The 11762-nt window shown below is 48.2% G+C and overlaps 2 protein-coding genes and 1 long non-coding RNA gene across 4 annotated transcripts; 1 reads left to right on the top strand and 2 right to left on the bottom strand.

Annotated features, from left to right (window-relative positions):
- Positions 1-48: 48 nt before the first annotated feature.
- On the bottom strand, positions 49-5568 carry LOC117218952 (uncharacterized; the record flags this gene model as incomplete). Its single annotated transcript, XM_033467717.2, has 2 exons — positions 49-4843; positions 5060-5568. Coding segments are annotated over 2 exons (3213 nt in total), but the record flags the coding sequence as incomplete, so codon positions are not given.
- A 2467-nt stretch (positions 5569-8035) lies between these two features.
- Positions 8036-8939, top strand: LOC117218958 (uncharacterized). Its single transcript, XR_013032996.1, has 2 exons — positions 8036-8206; positions 8305-8939. It is a non-coding gene; the product is annotated as an uncharacterized LOC117218958 (long non-coding RNA).
- LOC117218957 (three-prime repair exonuclease 1) lies at positions 8278-10970 on the bottom strand. 2 transcript variants are annotated; one of them, XM_033467726.2, is made up of 5 exons: positions 10721-10970; positions 10293-10350; positions 9765-9991; positions 8972-9138; positions 8278-8869 (listed from the first exon to the last, which is right to left on the bottom strand). In XM_033467726.2, exons 3-5 carry the CDS (start codon positions 9967-9969, stop codon positions 8345-8347), a joined length of 897 nt encoding a protein of 298 aa, XP_033323617.2. In that variant the 5' UTR covers positions 9970-9991; positions 10293-10350; positions 10721-10970; the 3' UTR covers positions 8278-8344. The 2 variants fall into 2 exon arrangements, with proteins under 2 accessions (XP_033323617.2, XP_033323616.2); XM_033467725.2 differs by lacking the exon at positions 10721-10970 and having other exon boundaries at positions 10293-10613.
- Between the last annotated feature and the right edge of the window lie 792 nt (positions 10971-11762).

Raw genomic sequence — 11762 nt, 5'->3', positions numbered from 1 at the left:
AACCCCTTCGGATCGACCCCAGGCGGGGCTTTGTACACCGGCGTGTCGGACTTTTGCAACGATAAAACGTTACGCAGGAACAAGGAATCGTAACGATATTAACGTCGATGTCCGGGCATCTTGGACTACGAAAACGCGACGGATCCCCCGCGCGCTCGTACGTACCTGTTCGCGCGACGGCTATAATTTCGGGCGAGAGACTGGTCGCGTCGCCTCGACGCTCTGGTCACCGACTCGAGGGCGAGAGTGAAATCGCTGAAAAATGGGTTGTCCGAAGTCGATTCGGTTTAGCACGCCGAACAACGCGCGCTTCTTTTAGTCGCTCGTCGAATATCTCGTCTAGAGCAACGAACGCGGACTCGATTCTTTCTTCTCGGACGATTTTGTCCGGTACCCCGAAGACACGATTTTCGAGAAGAAGCTGCGCGCATCTTTTTACCGAGTCCTCGCGGTAGTCGAGACGAGAGACGCCCCGAAGATCGTACACTCGATTTTCTTCCTTTTCTTCGCGGTAGATACGCGGTCGTAACGTTCGACGAGCCGAGTAGAGAAGAAAATGTTTTAGGACAAAGGTTTCCGAACCTTTTCGAAACGATCGGAAACAAAAGCTGCGTTACGCTTCGTCCTCGAGGCCTCGATTTCAGCAATAATTTCCACGATATGCGAGAAATGTCGAATTCGCGAAACCGCGTAAATACAGGAACATCGTTCAACCTTTAAATTTCAGAGTTCGTTCGCGAGCTCGAATGATCGATAAGCGGCTCGCGAAGGATAAAGAACCAAGATTCTCTAATAGCATTGCGCTATACCGCGAAATAAACGCTTCGACGAGATCGTCGAACGACAGGACGTGGTTTTCTTTTACGAATTCGTAAGATCGTAGAGGGTCCTACGAGTCTCTTCGGAACCGAAGCACGCGTCTACATTTTTGTAGAAGAGAATTCCGTTTTCGTCGAGCATACGCGAATAAGCGCGCGAAGCGAATCGGACGCTCGCGTTTGGGACAAATACTTCTACCGAGCGCTTCCAACGCGTTTCGATGGTTTTCAATGCGTCTACGCGCATCGTAGAACCTAGAACGAAGTAGAAACTATTTTCAAGTTGCACAATTGTCAACGTTTGTCGAACGAAACACCGTAGAACCGGTTCTACGCGAACCTGTTGATACGAGACAAGTTGTTTCGTACGATCGGATGGTTCGTACAGGAGATCACCTGTCTCCTACCAGGTATTTGAACCGGTACTCTCGAATTACACGGTACCGACCATCGAGCTTTTTCTTGTTCCGGGGACGTCGAGAAGAGGGATGCGAATCGGGAGAGACGAGGGAGAAACCCGGGGGTGCCGACGCGACGCGACGGCTCGAATCTTTCGCTAGCCGTTAGGAGTCGACTCGCATTGTTACAAACACGGAGTAACCGGTGTGGGTACCCTCTCCAGTGGTTGCCAGGAAATATCGATCTGGCCGGAGGGATGGATGCTGCTGCTCTCAATGGTTGGACTACAATACTCTTTATCTGCTCCGCGCTCCGCTCCGCTCGGCGGAATCCGCGCGCCTCGAATAACGCGGGGGGCTTTCGCTATCGTTCGCGGCAAGAAACCGTCGCGAAATTTTCGTCGGCGAACTCGCTCGGCCGCCGACCATCGCCGGCGACGTTCGCGCTTCCTCGATTAGCCGACGACGAGCAACGTTATCGAACGTTAACGGTTACGGCGTTGGGTTCGACGATGGTGCGCGTAAGGAGGTACGCGACGCGAACGTGGACGATCGGACTAAAACATTTAATTCGTAGTCCGATCTCTCCGGTACCGTGCTGCGTTCTCCGTTAATTATAATTATTTAATCCTTGTAAATTAAACGAAATACCGCCTAAAGCGGTAGAAAGGTTTGTACGCGATCTACGATTACACGCTTTACGCCGAGAAGCGCGAGAAAGCGGATTCGCGGGCCAACGGAAAAGAGCTTTTCCGCAAGGTTACGGGCCACTTTGTGGAACGATGCTCGCGCGAAAGCAGGCGACAAAGAACACAGTGGCAAGAGTTCGATTAGAGAGAGAGAGAGAGAGAGAGAGAGAGAGAGAGAGAGAGAGAGAGAGAGAGAGCACGGAAACGGTCGTCGCGACGCATCGATCTCGTTGGCTAGCTCGAGTTCGATCCGACCGCGCGTGCATCCGATCGAAATCGTTTGCTCAGCGCATCCTTCGCGCTCTTGCACAGTGCAACGTATTGCAACAATTTCAGTCTGAAGTCGGCGCAGATATCGTTCGCGTATCTTTCATAGTCGTCGTACAAAATTACAAAATCTTCGCCGCGATCTTCGCGCCCTTCGAACAGTCTCGAATACGTCGAGTCTCCATCGGTACGATCGCTCGCGCCGACGAATTTCCACTTTCGTTTCGGACCGAAAACCCTCGGAATATCCGCGACCTCGATTCTCTCGAATACACCGCGTCGGGTCGTTCTCCGACGTCGTTCCCCAACGGCACCGTCAAGGGTGGCTTTCTTCCTTCCGGAAACGTCGCTTCCGCCGGTTTCTCCGGCTTGCCCGGGCCCGGGCTCCGGCCTGTCGCGAACGCGTTGCCCGTCGCGGACGCTGCTGGAACGGGTGTCGCGAATCGCGCGTTCCTCGTTCAGCTTTCCGCTCGAGGCGCTGACCAAGTACCTCTCGTTCTTCAGGAACGTCTTCGACGCGCGCGTCCCTTTGTTTCGCTCCTCCAGCAACAGTCCACGGAGTTTCTTGCGGATCAAGTACTTCAATCGATCCAGCGACGCCGCCGGAAAGGAACAAAACCGATTTCTGCAGACGCGGTCGGAGCAGTTCCGCGCTCTCCGGCGCGATTTCGGCCGAAGATCCTGCGCGGAGCGGGAATCGCGAATCGCGTGGCGCGTGGAGCGAATCGTCCTCCCGGACTTCGACCTCGGGGAGGATCGACGACGCGGAGATCCGGGCCTCGAGGTCCTTTCGCGGAAATCGTTCTCCGGCAAGCCGTCCGGATCCGAAACGTTCGATCGACGCGGCCGCTCCTCGACGTTCGTTCTTCCGACCGTTTCGCGATCGGCTTCGTGGATCGCCTTTTCGTTCGAAGACGCGATTGTTCCGGAAGATCTATCTCGAATCGACCACGTTCGAGGAATCGTCGGACGAGAAGCGGAAGAACGGCCGAACATCTCGCGCGCCCTGTCCACGGCGTTGCCCGTTGTTTCCAGTATCGGAGGCGCGGAACGCGATTCGCTTCTGTCGCTCGCTACGTCCGCGACGTCTCGAATCGAGATTTCGGTTTTGGAAGAGCTCGTTTTCGACTCGATCGACACGGTCACCCTTACGGATCCGAAGTCGATCCTCTCCGCGTCCGAGAGATCCTCGCCGCAGCAGGAACACTTGGAGCCGCGCCTCGGCTCGGCGCGATTCGAGTTCGACGAGCGAACGGAGTCGGCGTTGAATTTTTCGGCGATCTCCGCGCTTCGTTTCGTCACCGGTGCTGCCCCTTTCTTCGTCGGAGCACTCGGCGCCGTCGCCGAATTACCTTTTTCCATTCGAACGACGCTATTTCCGACCCGTCGAATCTCCGTTTTCGATTCCATCGCCGAGTTCGACGCGCCTTTTTCCGAGGAACGCGACCCGAAACCGCTCGCCCCGAGAACGCTTCGCGGTCCGTCGTCCTTTTCGCGCGGATCGCGGCAGAGACGTTGTCGGAGGCCGCGGACATTCGCGCGCTCTTCTCTCGAAACCGTTTGCTCGACCTTCCTCGAGCTGTCCGAGGAGGAAGGGGATTCGGAATCGCGCGACTCCGCGCTCTTCTCCGCTGTTTCCGTATCCGATACGTACTCCGCTTCGGTATCGATCGATTCTTGCGAATCGTTAGCTTCTCGCACGTTTTCGTCGCAGAACGGTAGGGTGACGCGATCGGAGTCCGTTGCGTCCGATTTGCAACATCTTTCGTCGTTGGTGCCGGCCGGCGAAGCCCTCCGCGGGTTCGCGAAACAAAAAGATACTTCCTTCTCCGGTTTTCCGATCCACAGGAAGTTCGTTCGTTCGCCGGGTAATTCTCTCTCGGCGCGAATCGTCGCGTTCGTCGAATCGCGAGGCGAGCTCGACCCGCGAAACGCGCCGAAACAGCCGTCGACCGAAGCGTCGGAGTTTCCGCGACGTACGAGGTCTCCGCGTCGGGAGCCCGAGTTTCCTTCGCGCGTACGTTCGCGACGCGACTCTCCTTTCGGGTGGCTGCGACGGATCGGCAAACGGGCCAAGAACAATCGAGGCTTCGACGTCCTCGAACGCCGAAGGGTCAGATCGATGAAACCGGATCGAATCTCGCACACGAGACGCGGCTCTTTCGCTTCCGCGTCCTCGAGCTTCTTCAAAATCCCGTTCAAACGGGAACACGCGTTCCGAATTCCGTTTTCGAACTTCCTTCTCGTCGGAACGAGACAGCACTCCGACAAGGACGGGACCGCCTCGAATATCCGAACGATCAAACGACCGGGTCTGCAGGGTACGGAGACGCTGGTCACTTTTGCCGGAGTCGGAGCCGTCGAACCGTCCTCGCGCGTCGCGCGATAAATCAGAAGTTTCAATTTGGAACAAGCGCGTCCGATCGTTCGACGCGCGTGGTCGCGCGTCTTCGCGGCGCGAGGGCTTTCCCAGTCTCTCGCGTCGCTTTCGAGTCCTCGGCCGCGCTCGGAAAATCTTTTCTCTCGCGCCGATCTCCCATCGTTCGTTTCGTTTCGACGAAGCGAGCTCGCGGCGCGCCTTTCGACGATCCGTTCGGAACACGAATCGACTTCCACTTCCAGATCGCTGCTGCGATCGGTCCCTTTCGGGCGCTCCGCCGATCCACCGTTTCTGGAACAAAAGTATTTCGCGTCTCAACGAATCGCGTAGAACTCGACCGTCCTCGTTCGTCGAAAACCGGCTTCGCGAACGTTTCGCGCCGAGTTTCCGAACAACGGAAACGATACGCGACGGCGAATATTCTCTCGTACGAGGGAAAAGGGCGACGCGCTTCGTTCGGCACGCCCTGGACGCCCTTTTCGTAGACAAATTCTGTAGAATGCTTACGCGCAGCTCCGGGGCAACCAATAATCTTTCTCGTCGATGTATCGGCGGACCTCGATGTTCTTCGAGTCGTTGCGATCCGCGACAATGGCGCGGAGCCCGCGATGGCACATTTTGTCCGCGCCGCTGTTCGCGGCACCGTTGTTCGCGAACCGTCTCGCCGGGCCGGCTTCGGCCGGATACTCGGTCGCGCGCTCGATCGTTTCCTCCCCCGCGGTGGCGTCCTTGCCGAGAAACGCGTCCGTGCGATCCAGCCACTTCTTCACGCACGGAAAGCGTTTCGAGTACCGTGAATTCGGATCGCAAACGAACTCTTTCAGGCCGGAACAAATTCTGCCCTCCAAGCTGTAGCCCAGCATCGGCTTCGCCTTGTCCACGTACCGTCCGCATCCGTCGAGATCGAGAACGAAGTCGAAGTCGAAGTCGAAATCGAAACACCCGTTGTCGTTGTTCGCGCGAGCCGTTCTCTGCGAATAGTTTGCTCCATTGAAACGGTTATCGAGATATCTCGAGACGGAATCGTCGAGATAAATTATTTGCAATTACGCGCACACCGATATTCGGATAAACGTATTTGCCCCCTCGTGGTCGCTCTCGAAGTTATCGGCTAGAGGAGATCGCGGTATCCGTAACTCTCGGTATCCGCGTTACTCGTCGAGGTTATAATAACTTGTAACTACGCGGCTCGTTGATTTACCGGAAATATTTCGCCAGCATCGAGTCGCGCATCCGACGTATCCTCGGCCATTTCGCGGTACGCTTCGCGTACGCTTCCGGATCGTCCGCGTTCCAACGTTACGTCGCGTCCGCGATCGTCTTCCTACATTTATAGCGCGCAAACCCGATATTATTTTACGCGTGTCCGAACGCCTGCTACGAATGCTATGAAGTTAATTGTACGCGCGAAGATGCGTACGTAATTTCACGTTTTGTGCAGGCGCGCGCGCGCGTTCGTAAAAACAGATTTCGATTGCAAAGGGATTCGCTGCTTCGCGCAAAATATCTCCTCGGCCTTTGAAACGTTTTATCGCTTCGAACGTTCTAGCTGGTATTCGTTATCGGTTTTTGCGCCGCGAAACTCGATTTCTCGCGTCCGATGGATGCGAAAACCGGACCGGGAACGAATTTCCCATGGAAAAGTTTACGGCAAATCGATTTCGGTCTACGCCGCTAACAGCGTTAACTCGAGACTGGGGTAGGATAGCAGAATCGAGGGTCCGGCAAATATGCTAATGCGTTTTAGCTCGAGTGCGGTGTTTCGCGATGGCGAGGGTCCTTCCGCGAGGGTAGGACGATGAGAGAAAAGGAGGGATCGAGTTCGGTGAAAAATTGCTGCGGAACTACGTGGATCCAGATCTTGAAAATAGTCCTGTACCCGTCAAGGTACACAGCCGACGCGTTCGCCGTCAAGATTTATTTCGGCAACGATCCTCGTAACGATCGCGGCAGAAGTTTATCGGATCGCATCGTTCGAGACAACTCGTTGGACGACCAACGGAAATCGTTATTTCCATCGAACAATTTATTAAGAACGATTAACGACCAAAGTAATCCTGCAGTTGCAGTTGCAGTCGCAGTTTTAAAAAGTGGCGTTAAATGCGCGTTCGTCGACTACCACGGAACCTAGAAAAAACGGATGATCGAGTCGTGGAAAAGTGCTAAAAGTGCTCGCGGGGATCGAAAGCGAGAGAACACGGCAGAGGAAAAACTGTGTTGCAAAGAGGGGGGAGGGCATAAACGAAGTTCGACGAATGTCAAGAAAAGAAGCGAAGCGAACGGGTACGAGTACGAGAGAGGAAGAGACGGAGATGGAGATGGAGATGGAGATCGAGGATCCCGTGATCCAGGGTGAGATAGGTGTAGAGTATTCGCGCAACGGCTCCGCGGAAATCAATACTCGCGACGCCGAGGCCGAGGCCGAGGCTCGGGCCGAAGCCGAGGCTGTGGCTGAGGCTGCCGAGAGCGGAGAGCCGAGGGCCGAGGGCCGAGGCTCGAGACGCGGCGTAACAACCCCGTGTCGCGCCGCGCCGCGTCGCGACGGTGGCGAGCGAAAAAGGTCCTGGGGTTGTCGCGAGGAGAGGGTCCACCGTGAAATCTCAAAAGATTAAATGGAACGCGTACGAGTCGCGAAGCCACACCGGTCAGCCAAATTTGCTACGACCAAGTACATGTAAAAAGCTTGGTAGTGTACTTTGCGAGCAAATTTATGTCAATTTTTCTGCAAAAATACTGCTTTTGGTTCGCATTTTATATGTATTTCGCTAAAGCCAAATTCCTGGCATAATACGGAAATAGATGTTCGATATTTGGAAGCAGACGCTTTGCGTTGTCGAATCAATGGCAAAGTTGGCGCAATCTTGTAGCGAAACGTTTTATGCGAATGGTCGATAGCACGCTTGCTTCGCGATTCCACGCGTCGTTCTTGCGCCGGAGCCTCGCCAATCTGCTCCGCGTCGTTCCAATTTTCGCGTATCCACCGCCGAAGCGAGCGTTAACATTTTACCAGTTAAAAGAGGTTTAAAAGAGTAATCGCCGTAGCGAATTTTATCCTTCTTCGCGACAACTGCTTCGAGTTGGACTCGTTACGAAGATACGGAACGTAATTCGTCCCGAAAGGGCTAAAGGAAGAAAACTATTCCGAGACGCTTCGCGTTCGCAAACGACGCGAAGAATTTTTATTTTGCGCAACGACGCGCAACCTTGCGTAAATTTGTCGAACGCGTCGCAACCGTTTCCACTCGAGTCTCGATGAAATTTCTGCGAGAAGTTTTCCAGGACGCCGATCCAACGCGTCGGAGAAGTTGGCGCATGTTGGCTGACATCGTTCTTTAGGCAAGGAGTGGGGGCAGATGGGAGTCCCGCACAGCGGCGTGGGGCGTCTACCAGACGAACGTTACAATTCTGAACTACGATCAGACAGAGGCTTTACATTGCGAACCAAGGTTCAGAGAATTACAATGTTCACCAGGTAGACTCCCAAAAATGCATCCAGAAAATATTAATTCAAAAAATTAATCCCCCAAAAAAGTATTCAAAAGTTATTTCTATATTTCAAAAAGATTGTTCTTTCATATTCTTCCGAAGTTTAATATTTTCTTGTTAACTAAACTTTTATACTTGTATTTGGAAGCATTTTTTGACGAGGAGAAGGTTAATAACTTTTATATTCTCCTTTAGGGGATTAGTTGTTCTCCATTTTCTAGATGCATATTTAACTAAACTTGTTAATTGGAAATGTTTTTTTTCAGGCAATTATTGTATACAAAATGAAGACGTACAAAATATATTTTAGAATCCACGTTTCTTGTGTTTAATCATAGGTACCGCATTAAGGTCAGCCCATTCAAGAAAAAAATGTTTTATCTGAATTGCACATTGAATCATAGAAAGGCAATCTCCTTCAGCAGTGTGCGCATTTGGAGAATCGGTACCAAAGAAATGTTTATAGATAGTTCTTAATTTAAAATTACTTGGTTTACTATTTTTTAAATGTAATGTTTCCCTTCCTCTATTAGAGCCTCTATTCGTCGATTTTATATTAGGTTGTTTAATAATACTTCTTTCGGGTCTTCTCTTGTTAATTTCCCATTCTTCTTCGTAGTAGTAATCGATTCGAGGAGAATTGGAACAGGCATCGCCTTCTTCGTTGTCACGCATGACAGTGTCTAATGCATCCGATAACATTTCATTACAACCATCGTTTAACAAAATATCAACATCCTCAGAAATACAAGTAGCACCGCTTTTAATACTACTAAAATAATCTTTAATTAAAAGCATCATGTCAATGCTACAAATTGCTTTATCGACATTCTGTAATAACAAAAACAAATTATATAAATACAAGCACATAAAAATAATTAAAAGATATTAGACAGATAAATGGTAGTATTAATATTATTAACTGTTTTTTACCACATTAATATTTCCAAGTTCCCATAATAATATAGGGTAATCGAATCCGTCCCCATTGTATGCGACGAAACAAACTGGTGGTGTAAGTCGATTTATGAAACTTACGATTAAATCATATGTATCGCGAGTAAAAGATCCAACGTCGTTTACGCTTTCATTCGATAAGCCTAAAATAGAATAATTGTGATTATTAATAATTAAGCGAACGATAAATTAGTTAATAAAATCAGCAGAAATTAAAGTATAGCTTAAAAGTTCTTAATAATAGTACCGTGCAGTAGTTAGAACAGAACAATGAAACTTTTTCAAGCGATTGCAATGGCTACGTTATAAAAAGTAGGACCTAACAAGATTACATGTTGCAAGAAGCATCGGTATCCATTAAACTAATGGATAACGATATACTTCTCAAACGTATGTTCGCGTTATAACAGCTTGTAGTAATTTCCATTAACCGTCTCGAATGTTTTTCTACGTAAAATATAGGGGAATTCTTACATAATTATTGTAATACGACAAATAAAAAGTCTAACAACATGTATTTTTTAATTCCCAAGATAATAAGTACGGGAGAACACACGCCTAAGACAATGCTATATTAGACGGAACAACACTGGTTTTTGGTACATGGTACATTCGAATAAAGAGTAAACTTGGTAAGACGATCGACCTACAGTGAGATATAAAAATATTAGATTTGAAACAGAAATAATTGAATCGAAACCACGCTTGTACAGACAACCATAAATATTGTTTTATTTTAATAATAATGATATAGTAGAAACTAAAATACCTGTTAATGTTTCAATTTCCTTAGGTATCTCTCTGACTGGATTTATTGGTAGAACTAATTTACTCAACACTCTTGGTAAGGTTCCTGTTTCAACAGATATGGCATTTCTTGATACTGCTATTAATGATAATTCTGCGATTTTCGGCATGCATTTTGTTATTAATCCAGTTGTTTCGGTGTCAAAAAAAATATACGTTTGAAACATATTAACATTTATGTACAATAACCTATCAGTTAAATAAAATTAATATTGTAAATATGAATCAAATACACACATATTTGAAATATATATAACATATTCATATTGAATTATTATCTATTATTATATTTAATATTATTATATATAACATAAGAATCGATTTTTTAAGGCGATTTTCGATTCCTTTGAATTGATTTTTGGATGGCAATCAATTTTCAATTCAAAGTTACCGTAATGCCATTAACTATTGTAGAATAGATTTACAATTTATTGCCTTTAAACGAATGATTAATAAATAAATAAATAAATAAATAAATAAATATACTAACCAATTCGAGCGAGAACAATGGGCAATTAAGAGATCGGCTGGCCGCACACTATGACAACCTACACATAGAAGAAAAGCCATATACGTATATTAGTTTAGAGGTTTACATGCACTAGAACTGACGCTTTAATATCGAAGTGTGCAGTTCACAAGTGGACAATTTAGATTCCGAAAAGACTAAACTCGAGGGCTCCGGTTGTAGAAATATCCGTTTTGCAGTTATTGCGGAGATATTTGCAATATTCGGCCAGAGTGGTGTCAATCTCACGAGCATGACGTCACAAGATGGCCGCCGCTAAACAGTTTTTCGTAAACATCGAGAGATTTAGAGCTCGAATCGAAAATTCACAACCGAAGTCGCCGAGATAAGGCATGTACAAAGGCAGTGGAGTGTATTTTCAGTTGATTACTTAGTTAATTAAGACATACGGCTAGTGGATCTGAATTGTATCCGTAACACCACCTCGAGCTTCCGACATTCTTCGCTACTGGCGCCACGGTTCTCTTCCAAGCAAATATGCACCACGGACGAGCTTGTCGGTGACTATAATTAGTTACAGTCGGTAATACGTGTATCGACAAATTACATAGTTTTATACTTCTATTGGAAATATTTCGAATGGAAATACGACTAAACATGGTTGCCACATTTCATTCCTCGTCGCAATGTTGCCATGTCGTCAAAACCGTTTCACAAACAGTTTCATGAAACTGATTCCTGCTTCGCGAGCCCGTTCTGGCACGCGCTAGGTTTCTAGCGACCAGGGGAAGGTGGCAAGCGGGGCAGTGATTTCGTACACATATACCTTCTTTCAAATAAAAGTAATAATAAAACTTGTAAGAAAAAGAATTAATATCATATATTCATTTAAGAAATATAATCCAAGTCATAATCCTAATAGATGTTATAAAATATAAAATATATAAAATTTTCTGATTCGTCTGGTAGTGCTACCGAGAGACTCGCATTCGTTCCGATTCGCGAGTTTACATTCAAACGGAATTGTAAAAGACTGTGCAAAGAGAACACTATATTATCTTAACGTGTAACGTTCTAGTGTCATAAACAGAAACTGTAAATACTTATTAAGCGATTTAGAACAATGGAAAGTGCGGGTACAAAACGAATGTTGACTGCCACGCGTGTTTATAGCGAAATGTCCTCCGGGCCACCCGTGCCGCTGTAGGAAGCGTACGCTTTTGATGTTTCTCTGTTCCTGTGCGAAGCAAGGCGAGATTCCGACGTCTCCGACGCCTAATCTAATCGCACTGGATATGCTCTTATAAACACTTACACGTATAAAAACGCGCGAACCTCCGAATAAAGTAGTCATCGACCAGTTCGATTCTAACCAAGCAACACCTTGTTCGTCTCATTAAAAACCTTCGGGGTCGCGATTCGCGACCAGAGACACGTTGATTTAAACCTAGACATACCATCCGCTGTATTTTATTCTTAACCAGCGTATAA

This window comes from Megalopta genalis, chromosome 3 (assembly GCF_051020955.1).
Source record: "Megalopta genalis isolate 19385.01 chromosome 3, iyMegGena1_principal, whole genome shotgun sequence".
NCBI lineage: Eukaryota > Metazoa > Arthropoda > Insecta > Hymenoptera > Halictidae > Megalopta > Megalopta genalis.
This window is presented reverse-complemented; position numbering and strand designations above follow the sequence as displayed.